This window comes from Mauremys mutica, chromosome 4 (genome assembly GCF_020497125.1).
Source record: "Mauremys mutica isolate MM-2020 ecotype Southern chromosome 4, ASM2049712v1, whole genome shotgun sequence".
Lineage (NCBI taxonomy): Eukaryota > Metazoa > Chordata > Testudines > Geoemydidae > Mauremys > Mauremys mutica.
This window is the reverse complement of record NC_059075.1, coordinates 132,276,877-132,298,170: the sequence shown is the minus strand read 5'-3', so window position 1 is coordinate 132,298,170 and position 21,294 is coordinate 132,276,877. Positions and strand designations below refer to the sequence as shown.

Sequence of the window (21,294 nt, the reverse complement as noted above, 5' to 3'; positions counted from 1 at the left end):
ATTTGCCTTGATGATCCACTTCAGGAGATGATGCCCTAGAACTTCAGCCACTATACAGATATCTGCAGCTGGGACAAGGAGAAAGAGGGACACCCTGACCCAAAGAGCCCCCAGGATTCTTAGCGTTGAAAATAAATCCACCCTGCTTCTGCCACCTGATGTTGCAGCGCCTCCTTTCCTGCCCAGCACGGCGAGCTATGCAGCATGTGTGTGTGTGTGAACTCGCCTCAGCATTGGTAGCGGCTACATAAAACTAAAAACAGCTAAGGATGAAATGGGTTTGGAGCAAATGTATTAACAGCAGCAATGCCAAATTCTGGGAAGAGGCCATCTGTACAGTGAGCCGTGTGTGAACTGCTGCTAGCGTTTAAACCAGTGGTCCCCAAACTTTTCAGTCATGGCCCCTTGCCTAACTCTGTCCATGCCCATCCCCTGGGAGCAGGGCCCTGGCTCCTTGGTGGGGAGGAAACATGGACAGGGGAGCTAAGAGGTAGCATTGCCAATTTTGGTTGGATGTATTCCTGGAGATTTAATCACATGACAATCTTTAATTAAAGATTAATCTTTAATTCCTGGAGAATCCAGGCCAATACTGGAGGGTTGGCAACCCTAGTAAGGGGGCCAGGTCTGGGCCGGGAACAGAGCTGCAGCTGGGGGCCAAGGCTGGAGGGGCAGGACTGGGGCAGGAGCTGGGAGTGGAACCAGGCGTAGAAGCCATGGCCAAGGCTGGGGCTGGGGTGAGAGCCAGGGTCAGAGCAGAGCTTGGGGGGGGCAGAGCAGGGCTGGGTGCCACCCCCAACGTGGGCTACCTCAGACTCTGCCGCCCCCCCCCCCCCCAATTTGGGGACCTCTGGTTTAAACACACTGTCTCTGCCTACATTAATTGCAGCATTAAAGGGACAGCATCAAGTCAAAATGGATCTGAAGTCTGTTTTGGTAGAAAAGGCTTAACGACACCTAAGACCCACAGGCCCGTTTCCTGTCACGTCCTCTGTAGAGAGGGACTGAGCTGCTCCATGATTTTGCACTCCCATCGCTATTGCTAGGTGATGTGCATCAGACCATTGAGATCATACCACACTGAACTGTGTCCAGGGTCTCAAGACTACATTTATTAACTCAACCCTGCCCCAGCCTCTGGCAGAATAGAGAGTCAGGGGATGGACAAAGTGACAGAGTCGGGCAGTGTTGGTGTAGCCATGTTGGGCCGAGGATATTAGAGACAAGACAGGTGAGGTAATAGCTTTTATTGGACCAACCTATCTGGCGAGTGAGACAAGCTTTTGAGCTACGCACAAGATTTCTTCAGGTCTTTTCCCTATCAGTCACTGGGCAGCCAGCTGAGGCCGGCTAGCGTGGAAAGAGATGCTGGCTAGAGCAGGAACAAGGGCAGCTTGTTAAAACTACTTGGAAGGGGAATGCTCCGAGCCAGGTAGTGACACCGAGCAGAGACTGCTTCCCTTAGCAGCCTATATACCTGCCTTGGGATCACCTGGGTGGGTCCCCACCTGTGGAATGGCTGAACCCTGGTTGAATAGTAATTGTCTCTGCAGGCCGGCTCAGGGAGGACTCATCAGGCTTAGGTAGGCTCAGGCCCAGAGGTATAACACAGAGAGAACAGCATCAGGAATATGAGTGGGTTATGAAATTATCTGTTTTGTTGTACTGCTTGACAAAGGAAAAAAGACAATACACCCAAGTAGAAAGAATACAAATGTATTTTCCTTCAGGTTTTAGACAGACACAATAGGTACAAATGCTTTTGTGAGCAATTAATAGCACTTGGGATGTTTAATGAACCCAAAGGGAGTGAGCACATGGGACAAGATGGAATCCTGAAGACACGCAGAGGCAAGGTGTCTCCTTTACTGAGATAACACAGGATAAAGCCCTTTCCGGAGGGCAGTGGGGGAACGGACACTTCAGAACACCGGCCTCGAGCATTTAATTCCTCACTTTATAAACTGTACTTATGGGATAACTGCGACCTGGAGATGTTATTAAACACCCCGGAGATCACAAGCTTACCAAAACCATCTGCCTTCAAAACAGGGCTGCAAGTTTAATGAGAAGAGACTTTTAGTGCCACTTGCTTGTAGTCTGGCCTCATCAGATATTTTGGCACTTCCAAGGAGAATGTGGAGGCAGGAAGGAAAGTGAAAAGGCCGAGTCATCTTTGAACCTCAAGGAAGGTCCAGTTCACGTTCTGAGGGAGAGGAAGTTATTTAATCCAAACTAGTTTCACTAGGTCTAAAGAGAGGAGGTTCGCTCAACTCTGAGCTAGCTTAGCCAGGAAAACCCTCCACGTTGGGAGATCCAAAAATACAGAGTGAGCCCCCATGTCTGAAGGGTTTTTATGCAAGAAAACAGCCCAAGTGGGAACGCAGGGGTACCTGGGGCAGGTGGGGTATTAATAAGGAGAGTTATGCTGGGAGTTCTCCTAGAATTGTAGATCTTCCTCAGCTGTGGGATTTTCCATACACAGAATCTTTAGTTGAAGGGGCATCCAGGTTTGCCCGTTACAGTCACTCAACAGATGTCTCTGTTTCAGGCGTATTCTGCAGGCACCAGTCTGACGTTACTTGGCACAACCTGTTCTCCAAGCCTCCGTTACGCTGGCTCTAACTCTAGCTCTGGAAGCTGTCCTTGTCCTGTGCTCGTCACAGTCACTGGTGGCATGAAGGGCCAAGCACAGACCCTTGGTGGCTGGAGTCTGAGAAGGCAGACATTTATACCATTCCGTTCCATTAGGATGGGCTACTTCACCTGGGAGGAAGAAAAAGAGAAAGAAGGACTCAGAAAATGCTGAGAGACAGGGAAACTTACACATGGAGTAATAGCTAAAGCAAGACGTCAGTGCAGTTTCCACTCCCGCGTATGTCAGCATCTCAGGGTATCTCCACCCATTTCCATCACACCGACACTAGGAATGCAAGAGCTCAGAATTGTCTTCTCACACGCCCTCCCGGGCAGCCTGTGGTGTTCCCGGCTGGGTCAGACGACCATGAAGCTCTCCCATTCCCGTGGAACGTAGGGGACGGACTTGCTATTTCACCTGGGAGCCATTTGTTCCAGGGCAGCCTGCAGAGATTTCCGGAGAGCTGTGTGGTTGAGATCCAGAGCACCAGACAAATGTCTCCGATGGGCTGGAGTAATCTGTGAAGGAAGAGGGAAAAGAAGCTGTTTAGGCCTCTCTGGCTTTGATTCAAAGGAACGGTGGCTGGTAAGAGTTAGTTTCTTTCTCATCAACAACCGAGTTCCACTGAGCTACGTGTTACCCTGTGTTAATAGCCTGAATTGGGAGCCCAACTGGAGACGCACTGGGCCTGATTTTCAGAGGTGCTGAGCAACTCCAGCACCCACTGATTTCCACTGGAGCTGTGGGGGGTGTTGTTCTGCAGCACCTTCCGTCCAATACTCAATGCCTCTGAAAAATGAGGCCCTTGGTGTCTGACGCAGAGCTCCCCAAAATGGCAACACCCAAAAGCAGGGGCCACTTTTCAAAATATCCTTTCCGTGCCCCTCCAGCAGGCAGGAGCTCAGAAAGGTCTCAGCCAAAAGGCCCAGCCTGAATACACTGCATAGAACTCAATGCATCTGCTTGCTGGGGTTCCAGGCATTCTAGCAGTTCTAAACCTGGTGCTTAAACCACTGAGTCCATTGTCCAGAAGGGGTGACTGATTTTGGGCCTTGGGCCTGGTTTTCCAGAGGTGCTGAATTGTGGGTGCTCAGCTCCTTTGAAAAATCAGGATTTAAGTGACTCTTCCCAAGTTCCAGGTGGATCAGAACTCAGGAATTCCAGATGCGCGGTGTACAGTCAGTTAAGGCAGGAAGTGAAGAAGAAAATCCCATCCAACTGAAAGGTATTTACACTGAGATCCCTTTCACCAACGAGATGGCGCAATGGACACCCTAAGCGGAGCTCATGTTTGTGCAATTTCCTCTTGGCCCTGTGCACATAAAAGCAAGACACCCCCTTCCCCACCTCCGGGACTCACAGCTCTCAGTCTGGACTCACACTGCTGCTGTATATGGTCAGCACAGCCATCATCAGCTTGGTGTAATTCATTGACCTAGCAAACTCCTGGGCCAGCCGGCACAGTTTCAGGACCAGGAGGTTAAAGAGCTCAGGGGCCAGCTCCACCTGAAAGAGAGACGTGGACATGGAGCAAGGAGAATATAAGGAACAAGGGCCATCTCAGACACCAAGTGTCCTAGACTGGCTCACTGCAGGTTCTGGATGAATTGAACGAAAGAGCAGTCAGCACCCACCAAGAGCAAGGGCACCCAAATACCCTGGGAAATTGCCAGGTGCCTGAAGGCAGCATGGGAGGGACACAGACTGCAGCTGCCCTCCTCTGTAATATGGAGGAACTGCCAATGAAGACTATTGGTCCCAGCATGCAATGCTCCATCTCAAGCTACACAGCCTAGACATGGTAGCATGGGCAGTGGATAATAACTGTGGTGGCTTGGGTCAAGGTGGAGTCCTGCTCTGGGGGGAGAGAGGACTCCAGGACATCAAGCCGGCACCTTTCGTCACTACTAAATTCACACACAGGTTTTTCAAAAGGGTCATTTAAATAAATCAGGAGAGAATGTGTTTGCTCACCTGCCTTCCCAGCAATGTCTGCACAACAGTGATGAGCTCCTCTGACCATGGCATCTCAAGGACCTGGCTGGAGAGGAGAATAAAGCCAGGGCTACACTAGAAACTCTGGCTGGTATAATAATGTTGGGTAGGGGTGTGAATAATGGTGACACGTTTATACCAGCGCAGACGGAGTTTTACCTCTTACTTTGTTAGGGGACCTGGTATAAGCTATGCCGATAAGGGAATTCTTTTGCCAGTAGAAGCTGTGTCTCCACTAGGAGCAGTTTGCTGGACTAGCTAGACCAGCAAACCCTTTCTAGTGTCTATGCCTGAGAAAGACATGGCTGAACTGCGAGCACTGTTTGGAACAGATCAGTGCTAACTGCCCGCCCCTGCTCGCACAGAATTCTCCAGGGTATACGGCCCTCATGCTGGCCCCACAGTTCCCATGTGTGCAATGGAGTGGATTGTGTGCATCCAGGACAGTACCTGGCCCTCAGTCTGGAGTGAGTGAGGACTGCCTGCCTGAACCAGTGGGCGGGATCATACCCTAGTCATTCCTGTGCGAGGGGACACAGAGTGGGTAGAAATTCCTCCCCTTCTATAAGCATTTACCTGAGTACCAGCCTCACATACTCTGGCTCCAGGCTGTCCTCTATCAGCTCGCACACTAGCTTTGTCCGCTCGGGGCCTGCAATGACAAGATGGCAGCGTTGGCCACAAGCAGTCACATCCCATCCCCTTCCGCCCGCCCCAACAGTCAGCTCCACCACCGCACACTGGGCATGTCCTCACAGCCCTGGCTCCTTGACCTGCTGCAGGGCAAAGGCCTTGTCTGCCATGCTGGAGAGAGTCTGGCTTCCCCCTGGCCACATGGATAGAATAACTGATACCAGTCCTGGTCAGAGAGAGTCTCACATCCAGAGTCCAGCTAGGGGCTGTTGTGTCTCACTCCAGACATGCCACTCAGGGCCTGGTGTCAGAGGGCACCGCTCCTCTCAGGTTGGAGTAGTGCCACCTTACACCAGGGCAGAGCTCATCCCTTGAACCGGTGTTCTGGGGCAGGGGCTCCTTCTCCCACTCAGTCTGGATCAGGAGTTCTCAGGCATTCGCACGCCCTGGGCCGCCAACAACCACTCACAACCAGACTGCTTCGTTCACTCCGGAATACACAGTGCCTGTTGCATGGGCGATGTGAAAGGAGGTGCCAGTCAATGCTTGACAGGGCTTTCCCGGGCACTGAGGAGCCCTAACTCTTAGGTGACTTAGCAGGCTGGTTGCATCAGAGATGGCGAACAGGAGCAGATCTGTGGTCTCTGACCGTAAGAGACAATGACTGGTGACCCACAGATCAGGTAACGCAGCTCTCCGGTGTAGTGAGAGCAAGTTGGCTGCATGCCACATACATCCAGCCGCAGAGGGGCCCTTCTCCCTGTAGGACAAGCTGAGAACTCACCTGCCCCCGAGGCCTGCAGGACTGGAGTGAGCAAGGCACAGCAGACTGGGCGAGCATACCTGGAACAGAATGAGGTCAGCGCAGCCATGAGATGACGGGAGGCCGGCTGGGCCAGCGAGAGAACCTAGGACATGGAAGAAGATGCAGAACAAATACAGCTTAGCATGGAAATGCAGGCCCTGTCGCCTGGACCCTTTCCATCCCCGGGCCGGTCAGTGAAGCCCGGGTGTTTAAGGGGCCTACAGGGGGAATGTTACCAAGTCTAGCGCATGCCATTTAGAAAGGGCACAGTCTCCCCTGCTGAAGGGGAAGGGAGATAAGAAGGAACCAGCACCCGTTCCGTGGTGTTTTGCTCTATTCTCTAAAGTCAGGGGATGTCTTGGGCACAGGGCACAGACTCTGCTCCAGCCAGGCCGAGGTCCCTTTCTCTGCTGCTCGGGCCCTTTGGCACTGTTGGCAACCAGTGAGCTCACAGAGCAACACCCAGCCAGTGCCATGGGCAGTGATCTCAGATCCAAGCTTGACACCCCTACTGGAGACCCCATGCCTTCCTCCCACCACATCATCTGCACCAGCGACTGCAAAGAGTTACAAAAGGATCTCACAAAACTGGGTGACTGGGCAACAATATGGCAAAAGAAGTTGAGTGTTGATAAGTGCAAAGTAATGCACATTGGAAAACATAATCCCAACTATACAGAAAAAGTGATGGGGTCTAAATTAGCTGTTACCACTCAGAAAAGAGATCTTGGAGTCATTGTAGATAGTCCTCTGAAAACATCCACTCAATATGCAGCAGCAGGGAAAAAAAAAATAACTAGCCAAATGTTGGGAATCATTAGGAAAGGGATAGATAAGGAGACAGTAAATATCATAATGCCACTATATAGATCCATGGTTCGCCCACACTTTGAATACCCGTGTGCTGTTCTGGTGGCTGCTTCTCAAAAAAGATACACCTCTACCCTGATATAATGCTGTCCTTGAGAGCCCAAAAATCTTACTGCGTTATAGGTGAAACTGCGTTATATCGAACTTGCTGTGATCTGCTGGAGCACGCAGCCCCCCTCGCCCCCCGGGAGCACTGATTTACTGCATTATATCTGAATTCATGTTTCATCGGGTCACATTATATCGGGGTAGAAGTGTATATTAGAATTGGAAAAAGTACAGAGAAGGGAAACAAAAATTATTAGGGGAATAGAATAACTTCTGTATAAGGAGATATTAAAAAGACGGACCGTTCAGCTTGGAAAAGAGACAACTGAGGCAGACGATATGATACAGGGCTATAAAATCATGACTGGTGTGGAGAAGGTGACTAGGGAAGTGTTATTTACCCCTTCACAGAACACAAGAACTAGGGGTCACCCAATGAAATGAATAGGCAGCAGGTTTAAAACAAACAAAAGGAAGTATTTCTTCACACAGCGCAGAGTCAACCTGTGGAACTCGTTGCCAGGGGACATTGTAATGGCCAAAAGTACAACTGGGTTCAAAACAGAACTAGGTAAGTTCATGGAGGATAGATCCTTCGATGGCTATTAGCTAAGGTGGTCAGGGATGCAACCCCATGCTCTGGGTGTCCCTAAGCCTCTGAGTGCCAGAAGCTGGGACTGGATGACAGGGGATGGATCACTCGCTAATTGCCCTGTTCTTTCCATTCACTCCAGCATCTGGCATCAGCCACTGTTGGAAGACATGATACTGGGCTAGATGGACCATTGGTCTGACCCAGTATGGCTGGGTTTTTGTGATTCCTTTCACTGGCTTTCTGGCTCTTCCTGGAACATATTCATGCTCTTTGGTTCATGTCCAAGGCCGCATGTGACCTCGTCCCCATCTCCACTCACTTCCTCTTACTCCTTATGCTCCAACCCATCGTCCCGGCTTCTTGACTTCTTCAGCTCTCTCTGTCCCTTTCTCTCTCCTTCCCATTCTTCACCCAGAGCCTATCAGGTTGCTCCTGATGGTGCTGAGTTGGCAAAGTCTGACGCATGTGCTTAGCTATAAGCACGTACATGCTTCTTTGCAGGAGTGGAGCCCATGTCTGCAAATCTTTACCCTCTTCTTATCCACCAAGGACGGTCTCACTGCCTCCTCCTTCAAATCCACCTCTGCTGCGAATCCTTCCTGTGCCCACGCTTGCCCTGGGCTCAGCACCGGTTCCAGCTCTTGGCTCTATCTCAAGCTATAAGCCCCTGGGGCAGGGCCCATAAGGTTTTAAAAGATTTAGCAAAGGGCTGTGTAAATTTGCAGCATTCAATAATTGGTTTATAAGAATGGTTCCTATGGGATGGTTCTGTCAACAGCAGGAACACAACTCAGCACAGACCCCCAAGTTACAGCCGTCAACACCTTTGTAACTGTGGGCCTCGGTGGCTCAGGGGATTGGGGATGAGCGCTAGCACCGCTCACCAGAAAGTTGTTGGTTCCAGCCCAAGGCAGCAGTCGCAAAAAGGGGTTATCTGTAACCCCACAAGCAGTGAACTGGTGTCTTTTAACGCAGTTCCTAGTAAGCAGGTGACAATGGTACAAAACCCATCAGCACTGGCCTTGGGAGCTGGCTCAAGGCTTAGAGAGGTCAAGGACTGACCAGGTTACAGAGCCTGAGCTCCTCTCCCACCCGTATTGACAGAACCAGTCGGGGAAAGTTTACCCTGTCACTGCACAGTGCTGCACCTGTTCCGTACAGGCAGGACTCCAGTCTCCAGGGATTCACCAGCATGAAACACAACATACAACCCCTTCTCTCCCCAGAAGGTGTGTCTATCAATCAGGAGAATGGATCCTGGAGGACACTATCTCTGGGGGCCATCGGTACCTACCCGCTGGAGGAAGAGCTGCTCCGTCAGCACCGCGGCGTTAGTGTAGCTGAGCTTGGGCGTGAGAGCCAGCAGCCAGGTGCAGAAATGTACAAGGACATGTTCCGGACGCTCTGAGAGCTGGAGTAATGAGCACAGTCCCTCCAGCTGGAAGAGAGGCCATACAAGCATTACAGACGGCAGCAGGACATTTCCCAAGCACCCAAGAACGAGGAGAGGGATTAGAGGCTGGTTCCCTCGGGATGATTTTTATACGGGCTGCAATCGGCCCCCTCCCCGTGTTACCATTGCCAGCTCACCTGGCCAGGGGTGCATTCATTCAGGATCTGCAGTTCAGGAGGGGCAGTCCCATCTGTTTGCTAAAGAGAAACAGGAGATCAAACGGGCCATTCAAATAACAGGTTCTATCCCCGTTCCCCCAGCTGGTTCCAAAGGAAACCGTTCTCTGCTGCTTAACACAGAAGTTTGGACAGACCCAGGTTCAGAGCACAGCAAAGCCACAAGATGTCCAAGAAGAGCAGCATCCGCAGTGACATCAGCCCAGATGAACACTTAGAAAGGGAATCAATTCTCAGGTGTCAGGGGTTAATCAAGTAACTGCTGGAGGAGCAGGGGGGGTTGGATGGGTTTGTGGTTCTTAGGGGGGCAGTCAGGGGGCGGGAAGTGGGAGGGGGCAGATAGGGGGCAGGGGTCAGGCTGTTTGGGGAGGCACAGCCTTCCCTACCCAGCCCTCCATACAGTTTTGCAACCCCAATGTGGCCCTTGGGCCAAAACGTTTGCCCACCCCCGATGTAGCAGCAGGACTGCCCTTTTCCCAGTACAGGTCACCCCCTCCACCTCTTCCTGCAAAGCCTGTCTTCTTGGATCAAATGCATTCCCTTTCTGGAGCCCCGTGTTCAAGCTGGTTTAGACCAAGTGCTCCTAGTGGCAAGGCAGATGCAAATACTTACATTTGACTCCATCTCTAGCAGCATCTTCAGTCTAGGCACGTGCATCTGGGGAAAACATTTTAAAAATAGTTAAAGCCTAGAAAGAACAAAAGCCCCAGGAGGGAGGCAAAATTCCCAAAGCCAGCCAGATAATTCCCCAGCCCATTTTACTTCCCCTTTGATTTCTGGGATGGGACAAGGGAAGGCAGAGAATCAAATCTCAGTGCTCTGGGCCATTTCCTTCATTCTCCTGTTCTGAACTGTGGTGTTAAGTTGCTGCATGCTGTTAAAGGGCTGCTGTGCTTCACCCCAGAAGCAGCTGCATTTCGGTAGCGGGCAGCAGGACCCCTAAAAATGCCACAAGTAGTTTGCAATCAGTCAGCAGAGCCCTTTGGGATCTATGGGTGGGAGGAGGTATATCAATGGTAGCCATTATTAGAAGCCACCTCTGCAAAGAGAGACAGCTGCTGAAAAATGGCTGAGAAACTGGAGTTACAAGATAATTCCTTTCACACCTACACTGTTTATTCCCAAAGAGCAGGCCCTCGGCTCTAGGCCCCACTCCTGCCCGTGTCGCTCCACAAAGCCCAATTTTGGTAGACTTTACGGTACAGGACAAGTGTCAGCTGTTCAGTGCTGCTGTTCATTGGGCAGGGGATACAGCGTCACCAGGCGAGGCGCGGAGAGGAGAGAATGGGGAGCTCTATTGGCCATACTGCTTTGGATATTGGCAAGGCTGGGTTCTGCATTCTGCACTTGCACTGAGATAACTCACTTAGAAGGAATTCAAACACTAGTTGGTACCTGCATAAAATCAGGGACTTTTGCTGCTGCGTCCCGCTGGGAACCCTGACTGGCCTCTCTTGTCTCCATGACGGCGTCCGGCTGGGCATTTTCATTGGCCCCCCTGGTTTGACTCTGAATGGACCCATGTCTAGATGCCTCTATACCAATCTCATCCTCCCTAGCACCAGCTCCTTTCACCAAGGCGCCTCCTGCCAGAGGTTCCAGGTCTAACTCCTCCTCTTCCAACCGGGACCTTTTCCTCTGCCTCTCCCCCTCGGGGTCCAGACTTTCCTCAGCTACTTGCTTGCGTTTCCTAAGCTGAGATGCAGAGTCGGTCGCATCCCCAGCTGGCCGGAGTTCAGGGCCTGGATGCTCCTGGATGAACCAGCTCCGTTTCCTTTCCAAGTCCAGTTTGCTCTGAGTGCCACACACAATCTTCTGGCACAGAGTTTTAAGCTGCTGCCGGCATGTGTCTGTCAGTGGAACCGGAGTCCAACAGCTCCTCTCTTCTCTCAGCCCCCTCTGAAGTAGATCCCGCAGGGCCTGCACCCAAAGGTCTGGGCTGGGATCTTTCCTGGTAGCCTGAAGCAGCTGGCTGAGGCAGTCCTTCGGCACGCTGCCCTGCACCATGTGTAGCAGGGAGAAGAGATTTCTCTGGCACAGTACGGGAAGTAGCAGCAGTATCGGTCTCCTGAGCAGGGGGCAGAAGTGGGTGGGGGGAGAAGGAGGAATGAAAGAAATTCGCTCGTAGATCTGCTCCAGGGAAAGGGTCAGGTGCTGCCTCCAGAAGTCCTAACTCACCGTCCGCTGGGGGGAAAAGGAGCAGGCAGAGGAGCAGAGATGGGCCGCCCGGGAGTCTGACAGGGTCAGATAGAGCGTTTATAGAAAAAAGGATCTGGTCTCGGGCCCCCTCTTGACCTGAAGGATCCCCAACGTTGTGACCACACGACGGCCCCGCTCTGGAACTGGGCACTTTCTGTCTGCCTCACCTTCCCCGCGTGACACAGGGAACCCCCCTGCCTCCCGCGGGCACTGCAGCAGTTAGTTATGCAGACACGTGTGTGCAAAGCATTATTAATACACAGACCAGCACGTTGCTTCTACTCCGCACTCAGGGCCAAGCTTGCCCTCTTTACTCAACCCACACTCCCAGTGCAGTACATGAGCAAGAGGTCTGGCACTCCAGGGCTGGTCTTGAACGACGCTGAGCTGCCTCATCTCCCACGGGCTTGAATGGGAATTAAGGGCAATCAGCACCATGAAGGATCGGGTCCTTAAAGGGCCAAAGCAACTGCCGGATGGAGAAGTTATTGCGGGTTTTCTAAATAGACAACGTAAGCAACTCACAGGGTGAGGGTCCTCTCGGGCCCCCGCAGCACGGGCTCTTCAGCACACAAGGTCTCGGTGAAGATCTGCCAATGGAACGCCTGCCCCGGCGCGTCGCAGGCCCGGATGCGCTGGAGGGCTCGGAAGGCAGCCAGCGCCCCGCACGGCCCGGACGTCAGCGTGTGGAGGAGGAGACGGGAAGGCTTGTCAAACCTCTGCAGCCAGGGAGCTGGGGGAGCTTCCATCTCATCGGCCCTGCAAAGGACACATCCAATGTTGATGGGGCACATTCCAAGGCCCCCCGGCGATGCAATAAAACCCCAAGAGCAGCCAGGAGAGGTGAGGGGAAAATAGGATTTGCCATATATTGGCTCAGGCCATAAACGGGGTGCATGTGCATCTAGTATGGTACCCAGCATCCAGATCAGACCACTGGGTTGTCTAGCCCAGTACCCCATCTCCTGCCATAGTGGATCCAATCATCTTGTCTCCTTCCATGTACCAGCTGAGATAGTAAGATACCCCAGGAGACAGATGAGGCCACCGGTCTGCCTAGTAAGATCTCCCATCTCCAAGAAAAGCTTCAGAGCAGGGTGAAAACATCCCACGACGGACTTAGCCTATTGCAGAACGCTGCCTGGGGAAGGGCAGGAATTCCGTCCTGACCTGCTGCAGTTGGCTTCTGCCCTGGAGCACTGATTGGATTAGCCTTCTCCTAGGTCCCCTAACTATCACTGGTCATAAAATCACGCAGCCCCTTTTAAAATCCAGCCACGGCGTTTGCCTCAGTGACTTCCTGTAGCCGTGACACAAGGGAGAGGAGCGGCAGCAGCTCACGAGCTAACACAAAAGATGAAAAGCAAATTCATTTTGTGTAGACAGCTCTTGTCACGCACAGCACCCTCCCTACCCCTCAGCTACCCCCAAGACAGGGCTGAAGAGATATGCCCTGCCAGGTGCCTGGCACACAACGCTTCAGCAGACAGTGAACTCCATAGAACCCTGGACGGCTGTTTTCCACACTGGCTTGGAGGTAGGAGCAGGGAGCTGCTGGGCATGGCACCCACAGTCAAGCAGGGCAGTTACTGGAGCCTAGAGGCAACCTTCACATTGCAAACACGGCACAAGGAACATCTAATGCAGGGGTTCTCAGACTTTTGTACTGGTGACCCCTTTCACACAGCAAGCCTCTGAGCGCGATCCCCCTTATACATTAAAAACCTTTCTTTATATATTTAACACCATTATAAATGCTGGAGGCAAAGCAGGGTTTGGGGTGGAGGCTGACAACTCGCGACTCCCCATGTACTAACCTCATGACCCCCTGAGAGGTCCCGATCCCCAATTTGAGAACCCCTGATCTAATGCATAACAAAAATATTCCACCTGGGGGCCACATTTGGGGCCAAGTGGTTTATTTGCTTTACAAATAAGAACCCAGAAATGCACCCACAGAATCTGCAGAGGCCTTGTTTGCAGGGTTTTAATAATACATAGAAACCAGGTCACTGAAATCCAAGTCCGCTCTGTTCCACCCACTAGACCACGCTGCTGTGATGCGCACAGAGGACAGGAGGGAAAATGTGGCCTAAGCAGGTTTTGTGCTGGGAATGGCTTCTGGGGGAGCTCCCAAGCCCCCAAGGAACCCTCTAAAATCTCAGGACTCTTGGGCAGTGCAGGTGCCATAGCTGTGGATACCACAGAGCCCCCTAGCCCCGGAGGCTAAACCCACAAATGAAACAGGGAGATGGGTGCTGTCCTGACAGCCCACGAACGAGACGTCAGCTCTCCAGCCGCACGGCCATCAAAATTCACCCAGCATAACTCCAAAGAGATCAGCGGGATGAGGCACGGCCCAATATGCCTGGGAGAGATTAGTCACGATTTAAGACCATATAATGTCCATTTTTATCCCCACCCCCACGACTGCAACATGGAACTGGGGGGAGACACAGGGGACCCCAGGCTTTGTCTAGACTAGGATTTCAAAGGTGTGGGCTAATGTGTTAGCAGCTAAGAATTGCCATCTCAACCTGGATTATGCGTCCCTTGTACACGTATTCACCAGCACGTTCCAAATCCTAGCCCGGACTGTGCCCAAGAGGGAAATCTCAGGCCAAAACATTCAATCCGGAGAGTCTGCAGGTCTAAATCCATAGCTAGGCTCCACCACAGAAGAGGCCTGATTCTGTAAGGCAGCGGTTCTCAACCAGGGGTACGTGTACCCCTGGGGTACACACAGTTCTTCCAGGGGGTACATCAACACATCTAGATATTTGCCTAGTTTTACAACAGGCTACATAAAAAGCACTAGCAAAGTCAGTACAGACTAACATTTCATACAGACAATGAGGCCTTGTCTACACTACAGGACTATTTCGAATCTACTTAAGTCGAATTTGTGGATTCGACCTTAATAAGTCGAATTTGTGTATCCATACTAAATACACAAATTCGAACTTCTGAGTCCACATTCACGGGGCCAGCTTCGACTTTGGAAGCGGTGCACTGTGGGAAGCTATCCCACAGTTCCCGCAGTCCCCGCTGCCCATTGGAATGCTGGGTAGAGCTCCCAATGCCTGCTGGGGGAAAAAATGTGTCAAGGGTGGGTTTGGGTAACTGTCGTCATCGAACCGTCAATCACGCCCTCCCTCCCTGAAAGCGCCGGCGGGAAATCTGTTCGCGCACTTTTCTGGTCGGTTACAGCGCGGACGCCACAGCACTGCGAGCATGGAGCCCGCTGCGATCATCGCTGCACTTATGGCCATTGTCAACTCCTCGCACCTTATTGTCCACCTCTTCCACAGTCAGGTGATGAGAAACCGGGCGAGGAGGCTCCGGCAGCGCGGTGAGGAGAGTGGCGCAGACCTGTCACAAAGCAGGGTACGCCGGGCAGTGGAGATCATGGTGGCAATGGGTCACGTTCATGGTGTGGAACGGCGATTCTGGGCCCGGGAAACAAGCACAGACTGGTGGGACCGCATAGTGCTGCAGGTCTGGGATGACACAGAGTGGCTGCGAAACTTCAGGATGCGTAAGGGCACTTTCCTTGAACTGTGTGACTTGCTGTCCCCTGCCCTGAAGCGCCAGGACACAAGGATGCGAGCAGCCCTGACTGTGCAGAAGCGAGTGGCCATAGCCTTCTGGAAACTTGCCACGCCAGACAGCTACCGGTCAGTAGCGAACCACTTTGGCGTGGGCAAATCTACCGTGGGGATTGCTGTCATTCAAGTAGCCCACGCAATCGTTGAGCAACTGCTCTCAAAGGTGGTGACTCTCGGAAATGTCCAGGTCATCATAGATGGCTTCGCCGCGATGGGATTCCCAAACTGCGGTGGGGCTATAGATGGGACTCACATCCCTATCCTGGCACCAGCCCACCAGGCCAGCGAGTACATTAACCGAAAGGGCTACTTTTCAATGGTGCTGCAAGCATTGGTGGACCATAGGGGACGTTTTACCAACATCTTCGTCGGGTGGGCGGGCAAGGTTCATGACGCGCGTGTGTTCAGGAGCTCTGGTCTGTTTAGACGCCTCCAGGCAGGTACTTTCTTCCCGGACCACAAAATAACGGTTGGGGATGTGCAGATGCCTACAGTGATCCTCGGGGACCCGGCCTACCCGCTAATGCCCTGGCTCATGAAGCCCTATACAGGCGCCTTGGACAGTGAGAAGGAACTCTTCAACTACCGGCTGAGCAAGTGCAGAATGGTGGTGGAGTGTGCTTTCGGACGTCTCAAGGGGAGATGGCGGAGCTTACTGACTCGCTCGGACATCAGCGAAAAGAATATCCCCGTAGTTATTGCTGCTTGCTGTGTGCTCCACAATCTCTGTGAGAGCAAGGGCGAGACCTTTTTGGCCGGATGGGAGGTTGAGGCAAATCGCCTGGCTGCTGTTTACGCTCAGCCAGACACCCGTGCCGAGAGAATATCCCAGTGGGAAGCAATGTGCATCAGGGAGGCTTTGAAAGCGAGTTTCCTTGCAGAGCAGGGTAACCTGTGACTGTCCACTTGATTTTAAAAGAGCCTGATCATGGGCCTGTGTCTGTATGTGTGGAGTTAGATCTGAGCTCACAAACCCGGTTCTCCAAGTTTCCCCCACTTCCAAAGCACGTTTTAAAACTAATGAAATGTAACAGTAATTAATAATAAATCTTTCGTTGACTTTGCATTTCTGTTTCTTGGTTGAAACATGGAAGCATTCTGTGGTGGGTAAGGTGTGCACTGATGTACAGACCGCTTGTCCAAAAGAGGACGGACAGCCTCCTGCTCCTACATAGGTCTGCGGGGTGGGGGACGGTTTACGGTGGTTGTGCATGTAGGGGGAGGGTTGCAGGAATGGGTGGGTTTGCAGGAAGGGGCGAGGGGTGCCGTCTTTGGATAGGGGTTAACATGACGGCTGTGGGTTTGGGCGTTGGAAGGGGTGAGGGGTGTGGGTGAAGAGTGAGTATCTGCCCCTGGATGAGGGCTCTTTTTGGGGCTCAGGGCACCGGGGAGGATCGTGGCTACGGTCCAAGTGCATGTGAAGGGAAGCCTGCCTTTACATTCGGGGATGGCAGGCACCAGGACCCTGGACAAGCATACACATCAAGGAAAGACCCGGGGCAGCATACACCACACAGACTGTCCCTGGTGCCTAGTGACTGCAGTCTGTGTGTGCCCTGCAGTTGACCCTGCAGCCAAGTCTGTACCATGGCACTGTGGGCTATGCACTGAAATTACAATCCCCCCCCCACACACAACAACAGAAAGTCTTCTGACACCAGAAACGTGACGGAAACAGTCAGTAACACCAAACCGCTTTTAATAATGTAGTACACAGTGGGGGGTTTAAACTTGGAGTTGGGACTGGTTGATGCTGTAAGGAAAGAGCTTGTACAAATTTACAGCGCGAGAGTTGTCTCGAACATTATCGGTGTGCTGCGGTGCAGGGACAGTTCTCACGGCCCCTACCGCCCCTCCTTCTTGTAACTTTGGGTGAGGGGGGGACAGGACTTCCTGGCGTTGGAGGGCGGTTGCAGATGCACTGCAGGGGGGCTCTCTCCTCCTGCCTGGGGTCTTGCAGAACATCTACAAGGCGCCGGAGCGTGTCCGTTTGCTCCCTCATTAGACCAAGCAGCGTTTGAGTCGCCTGCTGGTCTTCCTGCCGCCACCTATCCTCCCGTTCCAGGTGTGTGCGATGCTGCTGACACAGGCTCTCCCTCGACTGTCTCTGCTCTGCCGCCTCCGCTCTGGAGCTGGCCATCAGTTCCTGGAACATGTCGTCCCTAGTCTTTTTCTTTCGGCGTCTAATCTGAGCCAGCCTCTGCGAGGGGGATGCCGGGGCAGTCCGGGAAGGAGCCGAAGCTGTGTGATGCGAAAAAGTAGGTGATTTCCTTGAACACATACATGTTTGCCAACAGTAAACACAGTCTAGTCAGTTTCAGTTAAGAAGACCAAAGAGGGAACCAAGTCTCAGGAGATCTCAGAACTAGTCCGAGATTTCGGAATACGCTCTCATTGGCGGCGCCATTGCACTGGATAGCGCACAAGCGAGGAGAGACAGCTGCATCCCTCTTGCACAAAGTCCTGGTAAGCCTTACAGTACAGAGTGCTTATCAGTTAGTGCTTAGCTGTGCTCTCCTGCTGAAGGCAATGTACAAAGCAGAAAAGATGACCGTTTTGCGGCCCCTCCCGCCAGTGCACGGGAAAGATCACTGTATGCTTTTCCTCTGTGGCCTCCAACACGTGGCTGTTAAGCGAGGGTCATTCTTATGCAAAGTAAAAGTCTGTTAAGCAAGGGTCATTCTTATGCAAAGTAAAAGTCTACCATTCACAATAGTAACAGTACACTAATTCCACTAATTAGATGCAGCACTTCCAGAACGACATTACCCTGAGGCGTGTCAGGCGGACTCAGAGAGAGCGGATGCTAACAGAAGCCCTGCACAGACCAGGACCATACGCTGCCATGCTCGTCGAGGCGATGGTCCCCCTTTACCTTAGGATGGCCTGGCGCGGAAGAGTGTGCTTCAGCGGAGCACCCAACAAGGCACCTCTACCAAGGAACCTCCTGCTGAGGCTTTTCCAGCTGCTCTCTGAGAGCTTTTTTGAACTGTCCCCAGAGGACTATTGCTCCATTCCTATATGTGTAGACCTACTTTTTGTATAGTTTGAAATTTAAAATTTTTAATATAGTATTTGTATTTTTTACATATATCCCTGTTTCTTAAAAAAATAAATGTTTCCCTGTTTGTAGCACTTACCGCCTGATCCTTCCCCTGATTCCGAGTCCGGGTTAACGGGCGGGGACGGTTGGTAGGGGATCTCTGTGAGGGTGATGAAGAGATCCTGGCTGTCAGGGAAAGCGGGAGTGGGTTGGATGTCGCCTGCGCCGTCCTCAAAAGACCCTTCCTCATCTTCCCCATGGAGGAGGAACTGTCCCGGTACACTATTCCGTCCTCGGAGTCCACCGTCACTGGTGGGGCAGTGGTGGCAGACCCACCTAGAATGGCATGCAGTGCCTCGTAGAAGCGGCATGTCTGGGGCTGGGCTCCGGAGCGTCCGTTTGCCGCTCTGACTTTTTGATACCCTTGTCTTAGGTCCTTCACTTTCACGCGGCACTGCATCGCATCCGGGCTGTATCCTTTCTCTTTCATGGCTTTCGAGACCTTCTCGAAGGTCTTTGCATTCCGCTTGTTGGAGCGCAGCTCCGAGAGCACAGACTCCTCGCCCCACACAGCGATCAGATCCATGACTTCCCGGTCAGTCCATGCTGGGGACCTCTTTCTATTCTGGGATTGCCCGGACTCCTCTGCTGGAGAGCTCTGCATCGTTGCAGGTGCTGCGGAGCTCGCCCCGATGTGCAACCAGAACGTCAGATTCAAAGTGCCCAGACAGGAAAATGAATTCAAATTTTCGCGGGTCATTTCCTGTGTGGCTGGCCAGAGAATCCAAGCTCGGACTGCTGTCCAGAGCGTCAACAGAGTGGTGCACTGTGGGATAGCTCCCGGAGCTGCTAAGTTCGATTAGCATCCACACCAAGCCTAATTCGAGCTAGCCATGTCGAATTTAGCGTTATTCCACCTGCCGGGATGGAGTACCGAATTCGAACTAAAGAGCCCTCTAGTTCGAATTAAATGGCTTCCTGGTGTGGACGGTTGAGCGGTTAGTTCGAATTAACGCTGATAAATTCGAATTAAAGTCCTAGTGTAGACCAGGCCTGACTTGTTTATACTCCTCTGTATACTACACACTGAAATGTAAGTACAAGATTTATATTCTGATCAATTTATTTTATAATTATATGGTAAACATGCAGAAATCAGCCATTTCTCAGAACTAGCGGCTGTGCCACTCTTGTATTTTTATGTCTGATTTTGTAAGCAAGTCGTTTTTAGGTGAGGTGAAACTGGGGGTGCACAAGACAAATCAGCCTCCTGGAAGGGGGACAGGAGCCTGGAAAGGTTGAGCCCCACCGCTGCTGTAAGGCGCTGAGTACCTGCGGCTCCTATTAGCCTCCATCATAGCGCTGTTAGCCAAAAGGGCTCGTTTCCCCCCGGAGCTTACCTAATTACACCAAGGAGGCACGGAGACAGGAAGACAAGTACCACACCCTTTATTGATCGGTCAGCTGAGCGGGTGCTCCTCTCGGCTAGTGCCAGAGAAAGAGACACACCCTTTATGGCCAAGCGGACCTTTTTTATAACCAGTAACAAACAACTTAGCCTACGTTCGTCTACGTCATTTGGTTGACCTGTTGAACCTGTACATGTATCTGTTAGGGGATAATTGGGTACGCAGGATACATATATCATTTTGTGGGGGCTACAAGATACATCTGTTAAGGATACATTTGTCATTCTGAAGGGGACACAAGATACATCCGTTGACCCTTTGTACTAGATACTTTGGATGCATACATGGAAAAACAGCTGCATACACTTGAGGAGCCAAAATGGCTGATAAGCTATCCAAACAAGCTAATAAGCAATTAGCTGACATAGGTAGATGTACGTCCCTTGTTCCTGTTAGGTCGATTAAAGTTTCAGGCCTACTACAGAAAAGCTTAATTGACACTGGTTTTCACCAACAGCGCTGACCATCAGGCCACTGACTCCGGATTTAGCAGCCTGCTGTGTGTATCCTTCGGCTTCCCCACTCAGCACACCAGGGAGGCCCCAGAGAGAAGCTGCAGCCAGCTGGGGGTAGCTGCCAGGGGGTTGATTTCCCCCTACTGGGGCCTTGGAAGCGAAGTCAGCTTCAGCATCTGCTCTGCACAGCATCCACTCTGCACAGGGCCCAGCTCCCACTGGGGCAGCATGTTCCACTTCCTGGTTCACAGGCCCTGTCTTTTCCTTCCACCCTTAAAGGAGCAGCGTCCCTCTGCCACACACCCCAAAACATCCCATGCCCCCAACACGCAGACCCCTGTCCCTGCTCCCCTGCCCGCCCACAATCACTCACCGTCATTTGCTGAAATGCCAGGGGAGGACACGAAACCTTTGCTTGCCGGCGTTACATCATTAGACCAGTGCTTTTAAGATCAAGGGGTTTCAGGGGCAGGCAGGAAGGGGGCCGTACGGCCCACCCAGAATCAGAGCCCACAATCTCATCTTTCCTTCCCTCCCCCCAAATCTTGAGACCTTTTTGGCACTGCTATTGTGTTTGTTGGAGGGTCGCTTGATTTCTGAACGTCGCGTCTGCAACACACACGGACTTTGCCAGCTTGAATTCACCCAAATTTATAGTGAGGCCAGTCTGGCCCCAGCTGCCTCCTGATGGGACGACGCTTCCAGCCTCTCCCCAACCCCCATATTATAATTCGTTCAGTCCATGGCCCCCCTAACTCCACATCAGTCCCTCTCCCCAGGCAGCAATTATTTATCCCCTCCCTTCCCCATTGCCGCCTGTTCAGGTTTTCTCAGAATCGTCCCTTTGTTGAGGCCGTTGGCCTGGGAAATCCGTAAGGATGCTCAGTGCACTGTGCACATGCCCAGCTGCCTAGCGTTCTGGGCTCAGGCTCTTCCTGGATGTCCAATTTTTTTTATATCCCAGCTCCTGCATCGATTCCCACTGCCCCAGCTCCACCCCTGCTCCTTTTTCCCGCTCCAGAGGTTCTTCCCCTCCCCGCTCCCAGGGCTTGGGGGGGGGGAGCAGCCAGGTCCTCTTCTCCCACTCCCCGGGTGTGGTGTTGCAGGAAAAGAGGGGAGTCGCTGTGAGACGCTCTATCTAGGGCCAGAGCCTTGTTTTAATATGTGTACAGCGCCCAGCCCATTGGAGCACGGATCTCGACTGGCGGTTCGGGGCATTGCTGCAAAATGAATAACCATGAATTGGCCAAGCTGACTGCGAGGCAGCAAAGGCGCCAAACAGGAAAGATGATGTTTAGAATTCTTTC

The 21,294-nt window shown here is 52.2% G+C and overlaps 1 protein-coding gene across 3 annotated transcripts; it reads right to left on the bottom strand.

Moving 5' to 3' along the window:
• Positions 1-1,643: 1,643 nt before the first annotated feature.
• LOC123369475 (Fanconi anemia group E protein-like) lies at positions 1,644-20,540 on the bottom strand. Of its 3 annotated transcripts, none has more exons than XM_045015099.1 (12): positions 20,361-20,540; positions 11,938-12,171; positions 10,609-11,281; positions 9,826-9,870; positions 9,175-9,234; positions 8,879-9,022; positions 6,051-6,174; positions 5,210-5,285; positions 4,613-4,679; positions 4,019-4,144; positions 3,056-3,156; positions 1,644-2,766 (listed from the first exon to the last, which is right to left on the bottom strand). In XM_045015099.1, exons 2-12 carry the CDS (start codon positions 12,159-12,161, stop codon positions 2,763-2,765), a joined length of 1,644 nt encoding a protein of 547 aa, XP_044871034.1. In that variant the 5' UTR covers positions 12,162-12,171; positions 20,361-20,540; the 3' UTR covers positions 1,644-2,762. The 3 variants fall into 3 exon arrangements, with proteins under 3 accessions (XP_044871034.1, XP_044871033.1, XP_044871032.1); XM_045015098.1 differs by lacking the exon at positions 20,361-20,540 and adding an exon at positions 19,997-20,145; XM_045015097.1 differs by lacking the exons at positions 1,644-2,766; positions 20,361-20,540 and adding an exon at positions 19,396-19,443 and having other exon boundaries at positions 3,052-3,156.
• Positions 20,541-21,294: the final 754 nt, after the last annotated feature.

Excerpts from the sequence above, each read along its gene's own strand:
- LOC123369475 (XM_045015097.1), bottom strand. The coding sequence starts at position 19,421 with ATGATGGAGGCTAATAGGAGCCGCAG. Across the intron at positions 9,871-10,608 it reads AAGTCCCTGATTTTATGCAG|ATGCACGTGCCTAGACTGAA; the intron begins GTACCAACTAGT and ends TGTTTTCCCCAG. Across the intron at positions 9,023-9,174 it reads ATGAATGCACCCCTGGCCAG|CTGGAGGGACTGTGCTCATT; the intron begins GTGAGCTGGCAA and ends CCTCTCTTCCAG.